Source organism: Brachypodium distachyon, chromosome 1 (assembly GCF_000005505.3).
Source record: "Brachypodium distachyon strain Bd21 chromosome 1, Brachypodium_distachyon_v3.0, whole genome shotgun sequence".
Lineage (NCBI taxonomy): Eukaryota > Viridiplantae > Streptophyta > Magnoliopsida > Poales > Poaceae > Brachypodium > Brachypodium distachyon.
In genome coordinates this window covers 70373763-70397802 of record NC_016131.3, presented here as the reverse complement: position 1 = coordinate 70397802, position 24040 = coordinate 70373763, and the positions used below count along the sequence as shown (strand labels likewise).

Here is a 24040-nt window from a genome sequence, read left to right as displayed (position 1 = left end):
TTGACCAAGGCGCCGCACCCCGGGGTTCTTGTCTGCGCTCTGGTGCCAGCTGCTGCTGGGCTGCTTTCCGTTGCTCGATTCTAGGTTGAAAAGCAGCAGCGGCGGCAGCAAAAACTCTACCAAGGGGATAATTAAGAAATCAGAATTGGAGGAGCCAAAAAGAAGGAGGCATTTCTCGGTCAGTAAAGCGCTTTCCTCTACATTCTTAGGGGGGAGATCGAGTGGTGACGGGGAGAGCATTGGTGGGGCTGTGGCGTAGGGGATGGGGAGGAGGAGGAGAGGCGGCGGAATGCTGGATGCGCCATGGCTGCCGCTGCTGCTCCTGGTTTGCTGCGCCTGGCCCCAGAAGCAAATCTTGGTCTCTGCAGACACTAACGCTAATGACGGTGAGTCGGATCCTAGAAAACTTTCCTCTCTTTTCCTCTCTTGGTTGCTATGTAGAGCTCTGATTCATGGTTTTAGTTCGGGAAGAAGGCGAGAATTTTGCTGCGCATATTTTCCCTGTTTGTTTGAAGTGCTTACGCCAGATGGGTTCTCGTAGCAAACCCGAACTGGTAGATTCAGTCCGGGAATGACGATTCTGCTTATTGCTTTTGAAGCTCCAGATTTGTCCAGGAGTGCCTGGATTTGGACCCTCTCTGCATTTTGAACAAGATGATGCGTCAAATCGGCTGTTTAGTTATAGCACTTAGTCGGCGAATTCCCATTTTTATTTCCCCTGCGTTTCTAATAGGTGCTGCTAACACAAGCCAGCAATTTTCCGGATTTTACGGGAAATTTGATCAACATTTTCTTTCCTACTCTTTGAATCTCGGTGTAATTGTTGGGATAAAGCAGGGATTTCGACCAAAAGAAAAACGTTGTATTGGGGATGCTTTGCTCTTTTGGGGGGAAATAGTTTTGGCTCAGCATTTCGTCCAAAAAGTGCGGTCGTTTTCCTCTCGTGTGCCTTCTAGATTTGACCCTCCTTTTCTCCAGTTTTCTGTATTTAGCTGGATCATGGAAATTGCCCCAGTGGGTCTGATTGCTTTGCAGTTGCACATCCTGAGTAGACCAGCTTTCCTATTCCTGTTAGTGTTCTATTCACGCATTTTAGCCAGCATGTTGTGTGGATATGAATCCGTACATAGATATATATCCTGCTATTTCAGCTTGCAAATGAATCGGGGTTTGTTAATTGACACACCCTGCCTACGGTTGTATTTTTTTGCTCTCCTACATGCAGTTACTGTCCTCAACACGCTCTTCACTAGCCTGAATTCTCCCGGGCAACTCAAAGGCTGGCAAGCAAGTGGCGGTGACCCTTGCGGCCAATCATGGCAGGGAATTACTTGCTCAGGATCGTCGGTTACTGCAATGTGAGCCTCATGAAGGAAAAGTAGTTGCTAACCGGCTCATTTCTTACTCCCTCTTAGCATATTTTCCATTGTTTGATGCTGTAGCAAATTGCCAAGCTTGGGACTCTCTGGGAATTTGGCCTACAATATGAATACCATGGGTTCAGTGGTTGAGATGTGAGTGTCCAAATTTATCCTATGCTCAGTTTGTTGTCGGAGTTCAGTTGATAACCATGTTAAATCGATTTTCGCAGAGACATGAGCCAAAACAACCTTGGCGGTGGACAAGCGATACAGTATAATCTCCCTACTGATAAGCTTGAGAGGCTGTAAGTTTCTCAAATAAAGTCTTGTCCTCAACTATTCCAGCGCCATGGCTGTTAAATGATTCTTGTTTTGCAGCAATCTTGCAGGGAACCAGTTCACTGGAAATTTACCCTACTCAATTTTCTCTATGTCTAAACTTAAGTATTTGTGAGTACCTTTGCAACCAGAAGCCCAGAAGGAATATTTTTTCTTGGAGTTTGTCTCATCTAGAGGCTAAATGAATTTTTGGTGTATGCAGAAATCTTAATCATAACCAATTACAAGGAAAGATGACTGATGTATTTTCCAACCTTGATAGCTTAACAACAGTGTGAGTATTTTTGTGTGTGCGAATTGTTCTTATCTGGTGTTGTAAAATCTCTCTTTTTCCATATCCCTGATATATTGATTCACTTACTATTTTCCTGTGTAATGTGATGCAGGGATCTCTCCTTCAATTCTCTTACTGGTGACCTTCCAGACAGCTTCACCGCGCTGTCAAGTCTTAAAACTTTGTAAGAAATTTATTTACTTTCTATCTCTTAAGACATATCTTATTAGACTGGCATGCATCTAATACATGTCTTGTTCTTCTCAGATATTTGCAGAACAATCAATTTTCTGGTTCTATCAATGTCCTAGCTAATCTCCCCCTTACCGATCTGTAAGCAACATATACTTTAACGTTGCTTTATTTACCTATACATCACCATATCTCATATCTTGCTTACCTGCAGGAATATTGCAAATAACCGTTTCACTGGTTGGATTCCTAGTCAGCTTAAGAAGATAAACAGTCTACAGTGAGTCTCTTGATTTCCTAACATGCACTTGTTGATGAGCTATATCCTAAACTAATATGGAGCTTGTGTATAGGACTGATGGCAACTCTTGGACTTCAGGACCAGCACCACCACCACCTCCATATACAGCTCCACCTGCAAACCGTCGAAAGAGCCCAGGTCAGAAAAATGATGGTTCATCAAGTTCTGGTGGAAAATCTGGGATAGGTGGTGGAGGTGTGGCAGGCATTATCATATCATTGCTGGTCGTTGGAGCAGTTGTTGCGTTTTTTGTGATAAGAAAAAGAAAACGCAAAGCTACAATGGAAGAACACTTCGAACAGCACCAGCCATTTACTTCGTTCCCTTCAAACCAAGTTAAAGGTAAGTTAGGTTGACGTCTTGATGTTTATCATACTAGAGGGATGCCATTTCTGTTTAGCAGATCATGTGAATGTTTGCTTCTACAAATGTCGCAGATGTGAAGCCCTTTGAAGAGTCTGCCACAATAGATGTGGAGTCTTTGGCTTCCCCTGCTTCAGCTAGTCTGAAGCTACCACCCAAAATTGAACGCCACAAGTCATTTGATGATGATGATTTTTCAAACAAGCCTGTCCCGAAGAAAAGCAATGCAAAACCTATAAAGGCAACTGTTTATTCAGTTGCGGATCTACAAATAGCAACAGATAGCTTCAGCATGGACAATCTTGTTGGAGAGGGTACTTTTGGACGTGTCTACAGGTCACAGTTCAACGACGGGAAGGTATTCTACTTATCATTTTACGCCATTTCTTGGGTAGTCATGTCTGCAATAGGTCCTTGCTGTAACATTTTATTTATACATCTTCTCATTAGTGGAAAGGTGGAAATTACACATATCTAAGATGAAATTTATGTGTTCAAAACATAACGTATTAAACCCAGTATAGAAGCATTCCTCGTAATTTGGAAATTCTTTGTGGCTTAATTATAGCTTCAGTTCTCATGTTATTGTGTTTGTTGTCCATCTTCTTTTAATGTACGGATATTTATTTAGGTAGTGGAAACAGAAGTTCAGTCATTTAAATATACAGTGCTTACTGTTCTTGTTTACTCTTTTCAGGTTTTAGCTGTGAAGAAACTAGATAGTACTGTAATGCCATTCCATTCTTCTGATGACTTTGTTGAACTGGTCTCAAACATTTCAAAGTTGCACCATCCAAATCTCAATGAGCTCGAGGGTTATTGCATGGAACATGGGCAGCACTTGCTTGTGTACCATTTCCACAGGAATGGATCACTTCATGATCTACTCCATCTTTCAGACGAGTACAGCAAGCCACTTAGCTGGAACTCTCGTGTTAAGATCGCACTCGGCTCTGCCCGTGCACTGGAGTAAGTGGAAAAGGCACACTATATATGCTGATCTGGATGATATTATATTATGCCTCGTGTCCAGACCAACCGGACAAGTTAACTGAGTTTTGCTAGCTTCAAAGTTGTATTTCTATTTTTTTTTTGTTAATGATAGCCGATAAGTAATTAATTGTCGTTGGTCATATAATGCCACCTGAATATCTGTAAGCTGTAGGCATTCTCTGCATACTATGTGTAGACTTTTAGATGCATGTTTTTTTACGTGTTTTGTTGGTGTCGAATGTTATACATTGTCATATAGCATTCACCGAATGGTTCAAGAACACACTTTAATAAAGTATTTGTTCATAACATAGTCCGTTGTAACAATCGGTGATCCTTTTGAAATATCATTTCATCATTTGTAGATGTCTTATCATTTCCCACTGAAAACAAATTTGTAGGTACCTTCATGAAGTATGTTCTCCGTCCATCATCCATAAGAATTTCAAGTCATCCAACATTCTGCTGGACTCAGAATTCAATCCACACCTTTCAGACGCTGGACTTGCAAGCTTTATTCCTGATGCTGAGTTCCAGGTCTGGTCAATATACTATAGCACCCAATATAAGATGATTGTTGGCATAGTTGCATCTTGCATGCTTTTAAGAAGTCAGAAAACAGATAACTCTTGGCAAGCAACGCTATTGAAAAAATCGGGTTAATGGGCTTATAGAAGTTGCTGGGTATAATACACCTATCCGCACTGATGATAAAATAATCAATCAAACACATGTTTCCTGTGTCTTATTGATTATTTGGATGCGCATGAACTATACAATTATAGCTTAGCATTTCACACATTATGGTTCATAATAATCATCTGATAGTCACCACTCACCACCTAATAAACATCAACAGGCAGCAGAACAGAGTGCTGGGTGCACTGCCCCAGAGGTAGACATGACTGGTCAGTACACTCTCAAGAGTGATGTCTACAGCTTTGGAGTAGTAATGCTAGAGCTTTTGACGGGACGGAAACCTTTTGACAGGTATCCTGTTATCAGCCACCACCAATTTCCAGCTTGTGCACAATTTTTTTTTTAGTAATTTATGATCCTAGATGTGATGTTGTGACCGTTTGCATTTCAGCTCTAAGTCCAGGTCCGAGCAGTCACTCGTGCGGTGGGCATCTCCCCAGCTGCATGACATCGATGCATTGGACAGAATGGTCGATCCTGCACTCAAGGGTCTGTACCCTGCCAAATCTCTGTCCCGATTTGCTGATGTGCTCGCCTTGTGTGTCCAGGTAGGACTTAACTCACCCCTCATGCAGATTATTAGTCATACAAAACCAAACATGTGTAATGAATAACATTGAAAATTATGTTGCAGCCTGAACCAGAATTCAGGCCACCGATGTCAGAGGTGGTGCAAGCATTGGTTCGCCTTGTGCAGAGGGCCAACATGACAAAGAGAATGCTCGACGGAGACACTTCCGGGCGGGGAGATGACCAGGACCAAGATTTCATATAACACAAGCAAAACCCTACCACCCTTGCTATTGCATCTCAGACTGTATTTGTTTATTTCTTCTAGCCCCTTTGGAGGAAAAGAAAACAGAATAGTTTCCGGTCTCGTGAGTACATATCAGTTATCACAGCTTTCGCTTTGACATAACCAAGGATTGGTCTTGTATGATTTTATCATGTCTACAACTCAGTACAACCATCTCAGCTCGCAGTTGTGACATGCTGTATTCCTGTTACCTTCTTCCATTAAATTGTCTCCAGATGCTCCGATTACGAGTGATAAATAAATGGTGGTATCATCGGTGCTGTCTGAATTGGCCGAGAATAATATGATGCATCAGAACATTGGGTATGCGATCTAACCTGTTCTACCAAACCCCCTTATTTTTGATACATTCAATTCATACAAAAACAATGAGGTGGAAGCAGCAACAGAGTTGCAGGAGCAGCCGCTGTTTCTTCCTCCGAACTCAAGCAGATGAGACCTTCAATCTTCAAACGGACTGCGCCGACCTGACGACGTGAGAACCCACGCGCTTCAGCTTCATCACGGATTCGACGTGCGCCCTCAGCGCGTGCGTCTCTCCCAGCCTGCCAACAAAGGGGAAAAAAGGTCACCGGATTTAGTTTGTTTCAGTTTCCCTTGCCATGAAACCGCCGTGGGCAAACAGAGGGAGGAATCCTCAGATTCTGCGTGTACCTGGCGATCTCGGCGCGCCGCTTTGCCTGCTCCGCGACGAGGGAGGACGGCGGCATCCCGCTGCTCAGCAGATGGTCGGAGAACGCCCTCCGGGAGAAGGCCCGCCTCGCCTCCCGCTCCTCCTCGCCGTGGCCGTAATCCCTCCTCCCCGCAAACGCAGCCTGAAGAACAACCAAATCAAATCAACCCGAACAGGGCTCCGATCGAGCCAGGAAGACGAAAGCAAGGCAAATCTGGTGTGGTGATTGCTGATTACTATACCTTCCTGTGGAACAGCAGGTTCCAGGCGTCGCCGCTGAGGGCGTAGCGGACGGCGACCTTGATGAGATCGAGCGGGGCGTAGGAGACCAGGCTGTAGAGCCACACGACGCCGGCCCAGCGCCACCCGACGGCGGCGATGGACGCGAAGGCGACGGTGGCGTACACGGCCACGAGGGTAGCCACCAGCTGCGCCGCGACGAAGGCGCAGAGGAGCAGCGCGCCGGGCCGGTCGAGGAAGGAGATTCCCCGGCTGCGGGTGACGAATATCAGCGCCTGGCTCGTGATGCTCACCTGCAGGTACACCGCCGACGAGACCTCCTCCTCCGCCGTGTCCCGCTTCAGAGACCTCACGTTGAAATGCGACTGCATGCGGAACTTGGAAGCATCAGCGATTGGATCGAAGAGAATGTTCTGACGAATGTTTGATTGCTGCAAAATTCGATGCTGGTACCTCGAAGAAAGTTGTTTCTGTAACTGCCCAGTAGAAGAGCACCGTGACCAGCGCGAGGTAGGTTCCGATGACAACCCCGGTGGCGAATATCTCCTTCAGCTTCCAGCTGTCCGGGCTCCGCGACGGCTTCACGCGATCCTTGGATATCGCCATGATCGTCCCTGATATGTTACATCGGCAAGCTTTCAGTAAGTTTGATTCTACGGTGTAACTGAAGCTATTTCGAGGAGTTTGAAATTTCTGATGAAAAATTCAGAGATGGATCGTACCATCGTTGAGAATGGCTATGATCAGAACCATGAACGGAGGGAAGTCGTACTCCCATATTGACGCCAGAAGAACAAACCCAAGCTGCAATCACACACAAGACACAGAGATCAATAGAACCCAATGATATATCACCGGATTATTATCTCAGGTATCCTACTACTACTTGATCTGCTGCATTAATCCTTACCACTATTCGTATAGTGATGGACACGGCGTAAATCTGCAGCGAAGAAGGTAGAAATCGTTAGAACCAAAAATCAAAACAGAAGGACAATGGATAACAGCTTCAGTCTCACAGAATTCAAAATTCACCGTGTAATTCTTCATGCGCTGGAAGATGGCGCGGCTGGTGAGCACGGCGCAGACGATGACGCCGAGGCCTGGCTCCGTGAGCACGATGTCGGCGGCGCCCCTGGCGGCGTCCGTGGCGTCGGAGACCGCGATGCCGATGTCGGCCTTCTTCAGCGCCGGCGCGTCGTTCACGCCGTCGCCCGTCATCCCACACACGTGGCGGCGCTCCGACTGCAGGATCCGCACGATCTCGTACTTGTGCTCCGGGAACACGCCCGCGAACCCGTCGGCGCTCTCCACCAGCTCCTCCACCGGAACCGCCTCGTCGCGGCGGCCGAAGAGCGCCGCCGACGGGTACATGTTGGTCCCCATCCCGAGGCGCCGGCCGGTCTCCTTGGCGATCGCCAGGTGATCCCCGGTGATCATCTTCACGCAGACGCCGAGATCCAGGGCCTTGCGGATGGTGTCGGCGCTGTCGTGCCGCGGCGGATCAAACAGCGGAAGCAAGCCGCAGAAGACCCACGGCCCGCCATGGCCGTGCCTTGATTTCTCCGGGACCTCCTGATGAAAGGCATCAAGTGAACCCAGAGTGCTGCAGTGTTCAGATTGCGGTGTTTCACCAGCAAGTGAACTAGAATCTGAGTTTGATGATAGTGTAGTACCTGGTAAGCAACTGCTAGTGACCGGAGGCCCCTCTCGGCGAATCCGTCGACTACTAGCTGCACCTTCTCGGTGATATCGTCCTTGTTGTAGCAAAGGTTGAGGATCTGAAAGATGACATCAGATCAGATGCTCTGAATTATGAGGTCCAAACACTGTAATTAAGTCCTATATTGTTAGATGACAGTCGGCGGCACTGAGATACAGTGATGAACTTGCTCAACAGGGGAGAGATTACCTGCTCAGGAGCACCTTTGCTGACCCGGAACCAATTGCCATCAGAATCAATGTATGTGATAGCTGTCCTCTTGTCGACCGGATTGAACGGGTGGAAGTGAACTTCGGTGATGTTGGCGCGAGCCTGACAGAGAACAGATGGCATTTGTGAGCCATTGTAAGCGTGCAGAATCAAAGCAAGTGAAGAGATCTTTTCAGAACCTCTTTCAGATCAGGAAGCATATTTATGATGGCCATGTCGATTGCATCTTGGTTTTCCACTCTTGATGCTCTTGCAGCCAGCAGGATGATCATGTCCCTGTCCATTCCTCCGCTGAAAACCTGAGCTTTCCAAAATGAGAATCAGATTGCACACCAGCCCGGTTAATTTTTGAGGTGGATATCCTCTAATTATTTTTCAAGAAAAAAAAACTACCTCGATAAGGTTTTTGTCAACAGTGAGATGGTTGAGAGTAAGAGTTCCAGTTTTGTCACAGCAGAGAACATCCATTCCTGCCATTTCCTCAATGGCTGTCATCCTTTTGGTGATAGCACCCTGCAAAGTTCAGAAGAAATCAGTGACGCATACTTGCATAGCTATATCATCTGTTAACTAAAGAAAGGCGACAGCAAGGGTAAAGACCTGTTGAGATAGGTGGTGAGAACCCACTGCAAGCGTGACGGACAAAACAGTCGGCATCGCGATCGGTATGCCTCCGATCAGAAGAACAAGCACATTGTTGATCCCTTCCCGGTATGGCCGGTGCTGGATTGCAAACATGATGATCACCTCAACGATCACCCCCACAGCGATTGAGCAGACGCAGAAGTTGCCTATGCATGTAAGAACCTGAAATTTTCAGTAGGACAAAATCAGTTCACACTAACGGTCACATCTCTGCAACTAAATGCTGACATCGAATTACATTCTGAAGTGTCGATGACTCGCCTTTTGGAAATGGCCAACAACCTCCGTGGAGTCTACCAAATGAGCTGCCTTACCGAAGAAGGATCGGATTCCGGTCGCAATGACAATGGCTTCGATCTCACCATGCTTGCACGTCGAACCAGTGAATACCAGGTCGCCGGTCCGTTTGGTCACCGGAAGGGATTCTCCTGTGAGAGCCGACTGAAAGATGGAAAACAAGCAGAGAAAGACCAAATCGTTTTGTCAGATCAACTATGCCATAGCATGACCGGTTATCTTTTTTGCACAAAAACCGTAGGCTGTAACCGTATTGCCTGATCAATTTTGAGGGGATCTCCCTCGAGTAGCCGGGCATCTGCCGGTACAATGTCGCCAAGCTTGATGCTGATGATGTCCCCGGGCACCAATATGGAGGCGTCCAGCTCCTGCCATTGCCCGTCTCTAAGAACCTGGATGAAAGCAGCATGATTGATCAGAGTAAACCATGACATCCAGCCACTTGCATTGCATGCTGCCACCTTTGTCTTGGGCGCCAAGCGGGACATGAGGGAAGCCGCAGCGTTGCCGGCATTGTTCTCCTCGATGAAGCTGATCGTCGAGTTGATGATCAGAAGGCAGACGATTCCCACGAAGTCTTCCCAGTCAGGTCCCTGACTCTGAAGAATAAAAATAGACGCCTATGAATTCTGTCATGTGACAAGTCTCTTTTGTTGTAGAAGATATACTCAGTAGTCATTTTTCTCTCACTGAAATTTCATTGGTTGAATTGTCACATAAGATCAAAAGAAAAGAGCACCAGTCCACTCACACCACCATTTGCTAAGACCAATGCCATCACGGCTGCTGCCTCCATCACCCAGGACAGAGGGTTCCACATGAAGCTCATGAACTTCAGAACCTTGTTCTCCTGCCAGAAATAAGTTGCAGAAGAGGTAACGAGGCATTGAGAACTCGCAAACCTTCCGCGCAACTGGACCTAGAAAAGGTGGGTTTTCTTACGCGCTTCTCCTCCAAACGGTTTGGGCCGAACAGCTGCAGCCGTTCTGCAGCATCCGATGAAGAGAGTCCACCGCGAGACGTGCTCAACAGCTCGAAAACGTCTTCCAGGGGCAGGTTCCCCTGCACACACACAGAGAGAGACGCCATTGCCAAGACGACATTTTGACAGGATGTCCTGAGCAGAATTTTGGCAGTGTTGGCTGATCTACTCAATTAACTTACCAGATCAATGTCTTGGGTGCTGAAATTCTCTGGTCCAAGCAATGGTTTGCCCAGCCCGCCATCATCCATGGTTCAGAGCTTCGGAACTCAGCGGCCGGGAATCTGATGGGATGGAGCTGGTAGCGTTGGCAATCGATAGTATTTTGGTGGTTCTTGTCGATTAGGACATTACGAGTGGCAAGAGTTGGCTTGCTGCCCAATTCTTTTCGCCGCCATTTGGATGATTGGATCCATGGCTCCTCCGAACCCAACCACCGTTCAATCTCCCGCCATGGCAGCGAGCCGACGGTCGCTTCGAACCAAACGTTCTCACAGCATGCAGTTTGACTACTCCAGCAACCTCCTGGGCCTCCTGGCTTCAGGATTTGACCTGGGTCAACCCACCACAACCTCCTAACTTTTTTAGATGATCACAACCTCCTAACTTCAGCAAGAAACCAGCGCACTAACCCACTGCGGATCTGTCTAGCCTCCAGGCCCAGCACCAAATCCAGCAAATCAAAGACGAAAAGAAAACGAAAAAAAAAAGAACAAAGGACTCGGGGGACGGGCTGAGAGAAATTTTGGGGAATTTTTGGCCTAATTTATTTTACTCACTCCGTTTCGTAAAGATTGTCACGATTTTAAACTAGAACTAGTTCAAATCTGTGCCAATTTTTATGGAACCGAGAGAGTAAGTTTTTTTAGGGAGCCTAAATTTTTTTAAGTGAAAAAAAGAAAAGTGTAGAAGCTGAGAGAGACATTTGATGCAATGCTTGATTTGATGATTGCGATCAAGGGGCATAAATACTCAAGTTACAGGGCTCAGCGCACGTACGACGTGGCTATACAGCACGTCCTCCACAACCACAAAATTGGCAGCAGCCGAAGGAGATAACTGAAAAGGCTGACTACTTCAACACCCCCCCGCAGTCTCAGCGGCGCCGTTGGTGACACAGAGACTGGACCTGAAGTCAGCAAACGCCATGGACGGAAGACCCTTCGTCATGATGTCGGCGAGCTGCTGTGCCGTGGGCACGAGGAGAACTCGGACCTGGCCGACAGTAACAAGATCACGGACGAAGTGGATGTCCAGCTCAATAGGCTTTGTTCGGCGATGGTCCACAGGGTTGGCGGAGAGGTAGGTGGCTGAGACATTGTCGCAGAAAATGACCGAGGCCTTGTCAGGACTGCAGCGAAGCTCGGTGAGGAGTTGTCGCAGCCATGTACACTCGGCGACGGCGTTGGCCACCGCTCGGTACTCAGCCTCAGGGCTCGAGCGGGACACCGTGGGCTGCCATTTGGACGACCAGGAGATGAGAGAGTCGCCAAGAAAGACGCAGTACCCTGATGTAGAACGGCGGGTGTCTGGACACCCAGCCCAGTCGGCGTCGGAGTACGCGATGATGTCCGTCGCCGTGTTTTGGACGAAGAGCTGGAGACCATGCCGAACGGTGCCACGCACGTACCGGAGAATGCGCTTGACGAGGCTCCAGTGGACGTCGCACGACTGATGCATGTGAAGACACACCTGCTGCACCGCGTACTGGAGGTCGGGACGCGTCAGTGTGAGGTACTGGAGTGCCCCAACTATGCTCCGGTAGAAGGAAGCGTCCGATGCCGGCGTGCCGGAGCTGGCGGCGACCTTGGGCTTGGTGTCGATGGGCATTGGTGCTGGCTTGCAGTTCAACATGCCCGCGCAATCCAGCAGGTCCATGGCGTACTGTTCTTGAGACAGGAAGAAGCCGGTAGCCGATCGATGGACGCGAATGGCGAGGAAGTAGTCCAGAGGACCAAGATCCTTCATGGCAAACTCGCCCTGGAGAGCGGAGATCACCCGGTGCAACAGGCCAGTTGACGAAGTTGTGAAGCACCATGTCGTCGACATACAGCAACAAAAACGCCTGCTCGGTGCCATTGTGAAGGACGAACAGCGACGAGTCGGAGCGGGTCGCCGAGAAGCCGAGACGGACAAGGAACGCCGCGATCCGCTGGTACCATGCGCGCGCGGCTTGCTCGAGGCCGTAGAGTGAGCGCGACAAGAGGCAGACGTGGTCGGGGTGCGCCGTGTCGATGAAGCCGCTCGGTTGTTGACAGTAGACGCGTTCGGCAAGGTGGCCGTGGAGGAATGCGTTCTTCACGTCGAGCTGATGGACCGGCCAGCGCCGGCAAGCGGCGAGATGGAGCACCATGCGGATCGAGCCGGGCTTGACAACCGGCGCGAAAGTGTCGGTGAAGTCGACGCCAGGTCGCTGATGAAATCCTCGAACGACCCACCGAGCCTTATACCTGTCCAGAGTGCCATCGGGCTTCAGTTTGTGGCGAAAAATCCACTTGCCACTGATGACGTTGGCGGCGGCTGGTTGTGGAACGAGAGTCCACGTTCGGTTGCGCTGCAAGGCGTCGAACTCCTCCTACATCGCGGCGAACCAGTGCGGATCGCGGACGGCGACGCGCACAGACGACGGTAGTGGTGACGGCGCCGAAGTAGAGGCAGCGCAAACGTACTCGTCGGAGTTGTAGCGCCGGCTGGGCAGGGGAATGCCGGAGCGAGCACGGGTGACCATGCCCGGGGGCGACGGAGGTTGTTCATCCTCTGAAGAAGACAGACCAGCCGCGGGATACGAGGATTGTGCCGCGATAGAAGTTGACGCAGGCTGGGAGGAGGCCGCTGCAGCTGCAGGCGAGGGCCCTGCCGCGGCAGAAGATGAGGCTGCCGCGGTAGAAGACGAGGCTGCCGCGGCAGGCATGGCGGCAGAGCTCAGGTTCATCGCAGCGGTTGGCTCGTTCCTTACTACAGCAGGACTTGACGGGGACGTAGCTCGAGGTGCCTCCACAGCTGTGTTCCCAGGTGCGGCAGCAACTGGAATGGGAACCAGCTGCGGCAAGAACAAAGGAGCCGGGCACGCCGGCGTGGCTGCAGTTGATGATCTGGTCGCCGTGAGTTCCTGAAACGGAAAGCGTGTCTCGTCGAAAGAAATATGACGCGATGTTAGTACTCGGCGAGTAGATGGGTCGTAGCAACGGTAGCCTTTGGTGCCGGGAGGGTAGCCAAGGAACGCGCAGGCCTGTGAGCGTGGTGCGAGTTTGTGGGGAGCAGTGGCGATGGAATTGGGGTAGCATAGGCACCCGAACGTGCGAAGGTGGTCGTAGGAAGGTGCAGTGCCGAGAAGCAGTTGATGGGGAGTGGCATGGGCACGTGCACGAGTGGGGCGGAGATTGAGAAGGTGAGTAGAAGTGGCTAGTGCATCAGGCCAGAGCCGAGGAGGAATGCCGGCATGGAAGAGCAGTGTGCGGACGCTGTCATTGATAGTGCGAAGAACACGCTCAGCTCGGCCATTTTGCTGTGAGGTGTAGGGGCAGGTGAGCCGTAAGATGATGCCCTGAGAAGAGAAGAAGGAGCGCGGCACGCCATTGTCGAACTCACGGCCGTTGTCGGTTTGAAGGCACTGGATCTGGATGGGAAGGTTGAACTGGGTGCGAACGTAGGCGTGAAAATTAATCAGAGTGGTTGGAACGTCAGACTCGCGACGAAGGGGGAAGGTCCAGGTGTAATGATAGAAATCGTCTAGAACGACTAGGTAGTATTTTAGACCAGAATTGCTAGGAATGGGAGAAGTCCAGAGATCACAATGCACTAACTGAAATGGAACAGTGGATATCGACAATGATTCTGAAAAGGGAAGCCTAACATGCTTGCCAATGCGACATGCATGGCAGCTATGACTAGAAGAAGGAGTACATGTAAAAGGAAAAAACTGTAAAATGCGCTGCTGAACATCACGCCCTGGATGGCCAAGCCGAGCGTGCCAGGTGTCGACGGTGACGGAGAAGCTCTGTGGCGTGGCTGAACAGGGTGGTGACGGCCGCAGCGGGTAAAGGTCACCGGTGCTATCACTGCGGAAGAGTGCCACCCTGGTGTGAAGGTCCTTAACAGTAAAACCAAAAGGATCAAACTCAATGGAAATGGAATTATCACGGGTAAGAGCACGCACGGAAATGAGATTCTTAATCAAAGAAGGAGAAACAAGGATATTGTGAAGTTGTAAAGATGAAGAGGGAGTAAGGATCACAGTGTGTCCAGAATGGGTGATAGGCATAGATGCCCCATTCCCGACGACAATACGAGATGGTAAAGAGGAAGAGGAACGAACGGTGAGAGTACCAGGGTTAGAGGCCATATGAGAAGCGGCGCATGTGTCGAGGAACCAGTCGCCTGGGTTGTTGAAGTCGCGGGCCGGCGCCGAGTGCAGTGCAGCCAGGAGAGCCGGGTCGAGCTGGTGCGGCGGCTGGTACGGAGCGGAGGGCGGCGGCACCGGCGGTGGAGCGTAGGTTGGTAGAGGACCGGCGTAAAAGGCGTGCGGCAGAGGCATACCAGGGCGCGGGCCGAGCAGACTTGGACCAGCCTTCGGCGCCTGGTTCGGAGGAAACGGCCATGCCTGGACGACGCCGGTCCAAGGGTTGTACGTGGACGGGACCCAGGGAGGGGCGCTGGTGGCCGGAGCGCCGAGTTGCTGTTGTTGCCGCGCTGCCTGACGTCGTTGTTTCCCTTCTTCTTTTGCCTGTTCCCCTTGGAGGAGGAGGGGGCCGCTGGTGCAAGAGCCGCTGCTACAGGTTGAGGCGCCGGTGCCTGTTTCCCGCCGGCGTACAACGCCGTGGCGTTCTCCATCTTGGCCGTGTTGGCGAGGCGCTTCTCTTCCTGCAGGAGATAGGATCTGGCGCGCTGGAAGGTCGGCGGAGTCGTCAGCAGGTTCAGGTTGGAGACGGCGTTGCTGAAGTCGCCGCGAAGGCCGCGCGAGGTGTTGGCCAGCATGGTCCGGTCGCTGACGGGCGCACCAACGGCGCGGAGATTGTCGGCGAGGGTCTTGAGGCGGCTGCAGTACTCCGTGATAGACATGTCACCCTGGTACAGCGAGTGAAACTCCTGGAGGTAGAAGACTTGCCGCTATAGACTGTTGTCGAGGAACAGGTCGGCGAGGGCGCTCCAGAGGTGAAGCGCAGTGTCGTCCGGCTGCATGACGATGTCGAGAATCTCCTGGGTGATGGTGGAGTAGAGCCAGGAGACGATGCAGAAATCGCTCTGCATCCACTTGGCGTCCTGGAGGCGATCCGAGGCGAGCACGCTACCGTTGACGTGATCGCGGAGGCCGAACTGTCGGAAGACGGACTGAAAAAAGCGGCTCCAGCGAATGTAGTTCCCCTTCTCGAGATCGAGGACGTCGGGGACGAGGGAACGAATGGGGAGGTGGAGAAGGGAAGAGGCAGGCAAGGGCTGGATCGGTGGCAGGGAAGGGGGAGGAGGAGGAGGAGGAGGAGGGGAGGTGAAGGGGTTGGTGGTCTGATCACCGCCAGCGGAAGAGCTGGAGTCGGAGAAGAAATCCATGGTGAGCGGAAGCGAATAGGATCGGGTTAGTATGGAAACTAGAGGGAATCTGATACCATGTAGAAGCTGAGAGGGAGATTTGATGCAATGCTTGATTTGATTGATTGCGATAGGGGCATAAATACCCAAGTTACAAGGCTCAGCGGACGTACGACGTGGCTATACAGCACGTCCTCCACAACCACAAAATTGGCAGCAGCCGAAGAAGGTGGAGGAGACCAAAAACTATATCGGAGATAACTGAAAAGGCTGACTACTTCAACAAAAAATCCATTTTAACTCTGAATTTGTAGGACTTGTCCTGAATCAAACTCCAACCTTCTACTCCTGGATTTTCGGCCTCTAACGTATCTAATCCCGATCAATTAAAACCTTAGTCCGAGAATACCTGTTTGGTTCGGACAGGATAATGACGTGTCATGAGATTTTGTGATCCACGAAATCAAAGAGGCACTGCACATATGTCATAAGCTATATTGTCCTCTACCTATTCGTTCCGAATCAAAGAGGCCCTTAATACAATTTTGTTAGAAATTCTGATCCACACGCATAATGCTGGATTGCTAACGTCGATCTATCATAAAAAATTCTAACAGGGAACGCTATGTGCCTCAGCTTAGTAGTGGTGAAATTTTCTTATCTCCTTATGTTATGTTCATGGTACAGTATATAGAGATTGCTTCCATTGAACCTCAACACTTGTCTCTATCCTTCTATTTTTGTGTCTACATTTAAATTTTTCGAATGCTTACGATCCTCGTCCCCTCTCGATTAGTACCTTGAGTCCGCTCCGTGTCAATGTGTTCGCTGACAACCATGACACGTACCGTTACATTGATGATGAGATCTCGGTGGTGAAATTTGCAGGGGATCATGTTGGTAAGCATTTTGCAGAGTTCTCTGTTGACCGCAGAGCCGTGGGGTACTCAAATTCCTGTCAGTGAATTATTGGTTTCGTCATACAGACAGTACGCACTGAGAGTCTGAGACCATCTCGGCGGAAGTTGATCCAATCATTCGAGAACATGGCACCGGGCTCGTCCTTACGTCTTGTGCCAGCGAGCTGCATCGTAGAGGTCAAAGGTTGTTACGCTTCGCTACGTGCCGTGCCAGGTGCAGCTTTTCCACGGAAGACTTGAAAAAAAAGACAGTGGTCTGTGGTGTGCCTCCCATATCGAGAGGTCTCGTGAGACATGCATGGTGCGCCTTTGCAGCGCACGCAACGCAAGGAACACGGTTTTTCTTCCGGTGCAAAAGTGGCTTCCTTTCTTTTTGGTCGGGTCAACGATGAGGCTGGGCCTGGACGGAGTTGGCTTGATCCATTTCAATGGCTGAGGGCCTGGATGGGGCAGTCTCCTTTGATTGGCCACCTCCTCTGGATGGGCTCTGTGAAGGCCTGGAATATGTGGGCCATACACAGCGGGTCATCCACACTCAACTTCCTTATTTCAGAGTTCAAAAAAGGACCGGTCGCTATCATCTTTCGCCCTAACTTAGCCAACTTCACATGCTTCTTTCTATCGGAGTTCTTCCCTCCTTTTGCTTTCAATCTACTCTAGAGACCCTTATTAAGTTGCAACGAAGATTAGCATTCCCTCGGTTCTAAAATGACAACAGCATCTGCTGATCATACCCGGCCCAGAAAGGGAACACTGATCGAATATTGACGTCCCAATCTCCCCGTCTGATAGAAGTAGAACACCTAAGCTAGTTCCTGTCCCACGGAGAACAGCAGCACTAGACCCATTCACGGTAGCATGTTATCATCCATCAGAGAACCCAAAAGAAAGCAAAATATCCTGGCTAGTCAGCTGGTCACCATTCACGTTCAGCAACCATCAACAACCATTATCCAAAGACAGGAAGTAGCCAGCGACCATCTCGCACAGCGACCGTCCAAGCCCTGGTTCCGGGAAACGTCCAAGTCCGAGAGGGAAATGCCAAGGCCACACCTTCCTTTTGCAGCACCCACAACTGTAGCGGTAGTACGTACCCTACGCGACGTACAGCACAGCGCTGCGGCCACGGGCGCAATCATTCGCGGTTCTTCTTGGATGCAAATGCAGTGGCATGGCCGCTTTTCCACGATTCCCATGCATGCATGCATGGCGTCCGAAGCATCGGGTCCTTTGGCGGATCGACGGGTCCAATCGAACAAGACAATTCAGCCCTGCGTTGCCCATGCATGCATTGTGCTCCTAGTACTTGCACGCGACTGTGATAGATACGATGGATGGTGCATGCCCTCGTGTGTCCAGAGCGTGCGTGCGGCACTGTTGACATGTCACGTTTTTCTGACATGAACAGGTCTTGCATATGGAGTACCTGCATGTAGGAGTAGTTTACTGACAAAGCCCAGGACAAAGGGCGAAATGCCCGGGCATCTATACCGTAAACATGTCACCGACCCACAAGTCAATCACCTCTGGTAGCGAGAGAGTGTGTGTGTATATATGCGGATTTGCTGATGCACAGTCGGCTGAGAAATCTTATTTCTCAGTCGACCGTGTGAGTTGCCGTGCCGATTCATGTGTGGAGATTTGTGTCCTATTAAATTGTTTGAGCTATTACGTTTTGGTTCGAAGGTTCAGCTGGCTGCGCCTGTGGCCCTGTGTGGTTAACATGTGTAGGTGGGGCTGGCTAGTTTTCATTTAGGTGTTTCGCCTTTTTAATTATTTGTGTGTGGCTTTTTCTGTAACTTGGAAACATGTACTATGCACTTTGTGTCTTTCGTTTCTAGAAATACACAAAACTACTTATTTTCGATAGATGTTGTTCCAAGGATTGGTTTTGACGCTCACAAGCATGCAAACTCACCACTATAAATGTACTGAGCGCATACCTTACCTTTGTGAGCACATGTAATTTTTACAACCACATGTAAATTTTCACCTGTAATTTTTAGTCGCACGTAAACTTTCAGCTGCAATTTGGAATCGTGCATAACACTTCACCTGCAATTTTCAGAATCGTTTTACCTGCAATTTTTATAATCGCACATAAATTTTCACCTGCAATTTTAAAATCGTGCATAAAGTTTTACCTGCAATTTTCTTTTTTCTTTTCTCCGTGGCGATCGTTGTGCTGTTAAGTGTGTTTTCGATCAGTGCAGACTGAATTAATTAATGTTACTGTAATGATGAATGTTTTTCATTGTGATCTCAAACACACGCACGCAGGCACACGCACCGACTCGCATGCACGTACCCAGGCCGGTCGACTGAGAAATGTGGTTTCTCAGCCGACTGAGCCCAGTCCCATATATATGTAGCACAATAAATATTGATATAATACACATGCGTCTCACAGTCTCAGCTCTCTTACAGATGCTCTTCACTCTGTGACACGATCACTAATTAACTAACTAATCACCTACTGCAACTATTTATATCTCTGCATGCATATGTTACATCTTGCATGCAATTAACAGAAGAAACAAGAGAAGGGAATTATAATAATTTACATCGTGGATACAGAGATCAGGAGTCAGATGTTCCTGTCCGGTACTACTAGTATTGGAGCACTCGTAGTAGTCGTAGAAGCATTGCTGCCGTGTTGGGTGGCGCAGCAGATCATGGCCTCGGATGCCCGCCAGAGGCGCGCGGCCTCGGGGGCGCTGGTGGCCGCCGGCGACGGCGCCGCCTCGTTGCAGTCGGCGAAGTAGCGGCCGGAGACGCCGGCCAGCCTCGGGTGCGCCGCCGCGTAGCACGTGGTCGCCGCAGCCTGCATGCATGGGAATCGGGTACGTCAGCAAACGGGCGGTGCATTAAGTACCTATACTCTACTGCAAGCAGAACAGAGCAGAGCAGAGAAAAGCTAATCCCCTCCGGCGCAGGCAGGGGCGGGGGCAGAGAGCGCAGCGATCGAGCACGGGACCCGACACATGGACGGATGGCCGGGTCAGGTTAAATTAAGAGGGGGGGAGGGGATTTGGTGGTGGGGCGGCAGCGTTTGATTAATCATCATCTCACCTGGGGGATGGTCTTGAGCAGCTTGGACAGCAGCACGAACACCAGATCTGCAGCACGTACAGAACAAACAAACAGATTTACCATTAGCAAGCATCTTCTAGAATTAACCATTTGATTCGAGATTACCACCAATAGGCAGCCAGGCAGAGTAATTACTAAGGTTTACTACCTGTGACGAGGCCCTCGCGGTCGCGGTTGAGGCGGGTCCGGACGATGCCCGGGTGGACGCAGTTGACCGTCACGTTCGCGCCCATCTCCTGATCGGAAGAAACCAACAAAGCCAAACGCCCAAAAAGCTAATCAATCATCAGCACACAAATTTTTGGACGGAGGGTCAGGGAGCAGTAGTAGTACACTACCTGGAGGCGCTTGGCGAGCTCGTTGGTGTGCAGCACATTGGCGAGCTTGGACACCGCGTACGCCTGCGTCGCGTCGTAGGCTCTGTACGCACGCACGTACGCGCACATGAACGCCAAGGTTATAATACACAATGATTAATTACCGACTAATTAAACAACGGATCGAAGAGGAGGAGGTTGGGAGAGGAAGATGCTGCTGCTGTACATGTTGCGGCGGGTGACTTGGCGGAGGTATTCGGCCCAGTCGCCGGCGAACCAGGCGTGCACGCTGGACGACACGTTGACGATGCGGCCCTGCACCCCGGTCTCCGCGGCCGTCACCGCCATCTTCCCCAGCAGGAGCTTGGTCAGCAGGAAGTGGCCGAGGTAGTTGGTCGCGAACGTCATCTCCACGCCGTCCTCCGACAGCGCCAGCTGCCCGTGCGAGAACTTGCCCGCATTGTTTCTGCACACGAATTAAGCGTCGGATTAGAACAGGATGATCGCAAAGGAAATCAGTCGAACGACTGAGGCGCGTGAGGATTCATTGCGTACATGAGGAGGTTGAGGGGGAGGCCGAGGGAGAGGAAGCGGGAGGCGAAGGAGCGGACGGAGGCGAGGGAGCTGAGGTCGAGCGGGAGCACGAGGACGTCGGCGGCGGGGGACTCGCCGAGGATGCGGGCCCGCACCTCCTCGGCGGCCTTGACGTTCCGCGCGGGGATCACGACGCGCGCCCCGCGCTTGGCCAGCACCCGCGCCGTCTCCGCCCCGATCCCCGACGTGGCGCCGGTGATGATGGCGGTGAGGGAAGAGAGGTCGGGGCCGCCGGTGAGGACGTCGTCGGCGGTGGACTTGGACCCGAACCCGCTCGCGCCGGGCGACCCCAGCAGGTACTTGGCCGCCGGCAGCAGCATCGATGCCGCTTTTATCTTTGATCGATCGGCGCACGGCGCGGTGGCTTGGCCGAGAAGAGAAGAAGGGGAGGGAATGAGGTGATGGTGATGACAGGAGTTAAGACGCCTGCCGGCCGGCCCGCATTTATATAAAGCTCGGGGGCCTCGGCCGTTGGAGAGAGAAAGGGGGGAGAGAGAGGCCGATCTTTAAGTACGCTGCAAAAAGGAGCCGCAGCTAATCAATTTCTTGTTCGCGACGAATTGATGACGCGGGCGCTTCCACCGTGCCACTGTCGCCCAGGCCGCCGATCGAGCCCGGCCCGGCCGTAGTAGGGGGGCGCCGCCGATCATCCCGTGCAAACGAGCGATGCACCGCGCGGGGCGGCCTTGGTTGGACCGGGCGGATAAGTGAAGGGAGGCATGGGTTAAAAGCAAGAGTCGATCTCTCACTGTGTCACTCTACTGCCTGTACGTGCGCCGCACCTGTCATCTGTCAAAGGAATCCAAGTACGCTCTGTCCAGAGGAGAGAATTGAAGAAACAGATTCATGTACGCGCGTACGTGGGGATGGATGGACGGACGGATCATGGCGCAAGCGTGTGGTGCTCTGGTTTCGCTCCGTTCCTCTCTGTGCTCCCGGAGTATATTTTGTCTACACATGCAAATGCAAGTACAGTTGTACTCGTACCGGCCAAACAGTATTCGCAAATCTACGTACGCCGGCCGGCTTGGACAGGACAGTTGATCCATGTCGGGTCTTGGGTCCCAGGATGCCAGGAGGAATGAATGCGGTCAAGTCAATTAGCTCGACCTTGAATACAAATACGCACAAGCTTTCGTAGGTCCACCTATGAAAGAAGAGAACTTCTCACACAGGTTTAGAAAATTCCCGAACTTCATGTCCCACCCATACAAAGCGGCACCGCGGCGTCACGTGAGAACAAAACCAGCCTTAGACCTGTGCTTTGGTATGGGACAGATGAAAGGATCTTTTTAACCCTCGGGTCTGAAATTCGCCTCCCGGAGGAGTCGAACCTAGAACCAAAGGGGTGCTACTAGAGCTCCTAACCACTAGGTTAGAGACCCGTTCGCAACTCCGTCGTTTAGGCTGACACATTCTGCCAGCGCGTGCCGCAGTGAATTTTTTGCTCGACTGGCCTTTCTTGCGGAAGTTTTTGACAAAAATAGCCTCCTTCCGAACGAAATGGCAAAAATGGTCTGACGAAAAACCTGTAGAGCGACACGTGGCCTTTCCGCCAATGCCATCGGAGGAAAAGTCCTTCCGCCGATGCCATTGGTGGAAGGGCACATGGAAGAGCTTTTCAGTATACAGAGTCAAATGCACAAACACTGCGCAAACTGCTACAATACGTGCTATAGTACATTCAGCCAATGCCATTGTCGGAAAGCCACGTGTCGCTTTCTGTGCTTTCCGGCAGGATAATTTTGCCAATAGTTTTTAAGAAGGTCATTTTTTGATAAAAATGTTGGCCCAGGGCAAAAAATTCTGCCGCAGCGGCGCAAGCAAATATGCGCGAGTCCGCCAAAAGCCGATCGCCGGAAGTCAATATGCCCTATAAACGCGTCGCGCCGTGGCAGCAAAAGGCTACTCGTCGGCTAGAGGGCGGGCGATCAATACGCACGCTGCCACGCTGGTCCATTTCTTGTCTTTTCTGGACGTTAATCAATTCGCGTCCAGCCGCCGCCGCCGCTGCTGCTACGATCGATCGAGGCATGCAGGCGCGTGTACAGTCTGTCTAGCTATCTACGAGGCTATAGCTAGCATGGCGCCGCGCGCGGAGGGTACGTAGCCGTGGTCACTGGCCGGCTCGTGTGGCGCACGAGCATCGGACTTCAAATATCGAGCATTCGAGCTCGTGCCACACACTGCCACTCGATCCCAGATTCGCTTCCTGAAGTGAAGCGTACGTACTTGCCGTCCACCTGGGCGCTGGGCGCTCGAGAGCTCGTGTGATGGATGGATGGGACGAGACACAGCCACACGCATGCACGCAGAGGGGTTTTGTACTCACGTGCCCGTACTCGATATGTCACACACATAAACCTTGTTGGGTCGTCGCTTCCTAATCCATACGGTTCCTTCTTTTCGTCGATAGGCATCTTCGCGAGATCGAGTGCAGATCAGTTCGATCTCCTCTAGACGAGCGATCGGTGGTAGCTTTTTTCTCATTTTTCACTATAGAGCTAGCCAACTCGGGGGCACGATGCCGGGCTGGTGCATGCCCGGGATTTGATGGTAATCCACCCGAGTCCAAAGTCCAAAGAGAAAGGAAAGGAACGGAGACGATCGATCGAGCATGCTGCATGCATGCCTCACATGCTTGTTGTTGTTCTGCATCTCTTTACTGTTTACCTCTCCACTCTATCAACCTACTCTCTCTGCACCTATCCTTTTCTGCAGTTAAAACATTGTTACATCCTCGTACGCCGCGACTCGGCTCTTCTGCAGAACATCATGCATGCCCCGGAGCTGTAGCTTCAGACCACACACTAGTCACTACTACAGCTACCTAGTGTCAGGTACTACTAGTAACTCCAACCTTAATTTCTCTCGACAGCACATTTGGTATTCCTTTTTTCCCGTGCAGAACAGCGTTGCATGCGTCTCTGCAAAACGATCAAAGGCCAAAGGTGATGACCAGGGAAGGATCGAGGACGAAGCTGCAGACTGCACCATTTATATTGTTAAAAACTGGCAGAATGCGCAATTGGATCGACTGATCGTGACAAGTCGATATATCGATCCCTACGGGCTCCTTAAGACAAGGAGGTGATAGATCGATGAGAGGCTGAGCGCAGGCAAAGGGATCATGTCCTGCCCACAGCCCACTGATGATGCTGTTGTGTGCTGACATAATCAAAGCACGGATCGATCGGAGTGGCAGCAGATTAATCAATGCGTGTTAAGAAAAGACAGACAGCTTTCGACACTGGCATTGAATTGAATTCAAGGACCTAGCTAGAGAACGACAATCGAGAGAAGGAGGAATAGACCGGATCGCTGAGAAGGTGACCGCAGTATGAGCGCAAGTTGACAGGAGGAAAAGTCTGCACTACCCCTAGCTCCACCTCCACTATAGCACTGGACTAGCTACCAACGGTACAAGAACCTGCTGCAACTTGTGAGCAGCGATAAAAAGGAGTAGTATACTGTGTTAACAGTA

At 50.8% G+C, this 24040-nt stretch overlaps 4 protein-coding genes across 4 annotated transcripts; 1 reads left to right on the top strand and 3 right to left on the bottom strand.

Moving 5' to 3' along the window:
* The first annotated feature begins 6 nt into the window (after positions 1-6).
* LOC100831473 (protein STRUBBELIG-RECEPTOR FAMILY 7) lies at positions 7-5594 on the top strand. Its single transcript, XM_003558607.4, has 16 exons — positions 7-386; positions 1226-1358; positions 1443-1514; positions 1592-1666; positions 1740-1811; positions 1903-1974; positions 2087-2158; positions 2242-2307; positions 2381-2446; positions 2520-2809; positions 2905-3188; positions 3528-3799; positions 4225-4360; positions 4683-4813; positions 4914-5070; positions 5157-5594. The coding sequence occupies exons 1-16, from the start codon at positions 263-265 to the stop codon at positions 5295-5297; spliced, it is 2163 nt and encodes a 720-aa protein (XP_003558655.1). The 5' UTR covers positions 7-262; the 3' UTR covers positions 5298-5594.
* Positions 5419-10859, bottom strand: LOC100830974 (ATPase 10, plasma membrane-type). The gene is made up of 18 exons (XM_003558606.4): positions 10292-10859; positions 10070-10189; positions 9879-9977; positions 9589-9726; positions 9385-9519; positions 9092-9271; positions 8786-8992; positions 8579-8698; positions 8365-8484; positions 8165-8287; positions 7929-8033; positions 7288-7827; positions 7163-7195; positions 6975-7056; positions 6706-6866; positions 6255-6617; positions 5994-6154; positions 5419-5884 (listed from the first exon to the last, which is right to left on the bottom strand). Exons 1-18 carry the CDS (start codon positions 10358-10360, stop codon positions 5788-5790), a joined length of 2853 nt encoding a protein of 950 aa, XP_003558654.1. The 5' UTR covers positions 10361-10859; the 3' UTR covers positions 5419-5787.
* Positions 10860-15215: 4356 nt separating this feature from the next.
* On the bottom strand, positions 15216-15653 carry LOC104582413. Its single transcript, XM_010231937.1, has one exon. The coding sequence runs from the start codon at positions 15651-15653 to the stop codon at positions 15216-15218; it is 438 nt and encodes a 145-aa protein (XP_010230239.1).
* A 3114-nt stretch (positions 15654-18767) lies between these two features.
* On the bottom strand, positions 18768-21038 carry LOC100825786 (short-chain dehydrogenase TIC 32, chloroplastic). The gene is made up of 6 exons (XM_003561935.4): positions 20518-21038; positions 20189-20428; positions 19984-20065; positions 19794-19881; positions 19625-19671; positions 18768-19376 (listed from the first exon to the last, which is right to left on the bottom strand). Exons 1-6 carry the CDS (start codon positions 20874-20876, stop codon positions 19140-19142), a joined length of 1053 nt encoding a protein of 350 aa, XP_003561983.1. The 5' UTR covers positions 20877-21038; the 3' UTR covers positions 18768-19139.
* Positions 21039-24040: the final 3002 nt, after the last annotated feature.

Excerpts from the sequence above, each read along its gene's own strand:
- LOC100831473 (XM_003558607.4), top strand. The coding sequence starts at position 263 with ATGGGGAGGAGGAGGAGAGGCGGCGGAATGCTGGATGCGCCATGGCTG. Across the intron at positions 1,515-1,591 it reads ATGGGTTCAGTGGTTGAGAT|AGACATGAGCCAAAACAACC; the intron begins GTGAGTGTCCAA and ends CGATTTTCGCAG. Across the intron at positions 3,189-3,527 it reads CACAGTTCAACGACGGGAAG|GTTTTAGCTGTGAAGAAACT; the intron begins GTATTCTACTTA and ends TACTCTTTTCAG.
- LOC100830974 (XM_003558606.4), bottom strand. The coding sequence starts at position 10,360 with ATGGATGATGGCGGGCTGGGCAAACCATTGCTTGGACCAGAGAATTTC. Across the intron at positions 10,190-10,291 it reads GCACCCAAGACATTGATCTG|GGGAACCTGCCCCTGGAAGA; the intron begins GTAAGTTAATTG and ends GTGTGTGTGCAG. Across the intron at positions 9,727-9,878 it reads TGGTCTTAGCAAATGGTGGT|AGTCAGGGACCTGACTGGGA; the intron begins GTGAGTGGACTG and ends TTTATTCTTCAG.
- LOC104582413 (XM_010231937.1), bottom strand. The coding sequence starts at position 15,653 with ATGGATTTCTTCTCCGACTCCAGCTCTTCCGCTGGCGGTGATCAGACC.
- LOC100825786 (XM_003561935.4), bottom strand. The coding sequence starts at position 20,876 with ATGCTGCTGCCGGCGGCCAAGTACCTGCTGGGGTCGCCCGGCGCGAGC. Across the intron at positions 20,429-20,517 it reads CTCCCCCTCAACCTCCTCAT|AAACAATGCGGGCAAGTTCT; the intron begins GTACGCAATGAA and ends ATTCGTGTGCAG. Across the intron at positions 20,066-20,188 it reads CAAGTCACCCGCCGCAACAT|AGCCTACGACGCGACGCAGG; the intron begins GTACAGCAGCAG and ends GCGTGCGTACAG.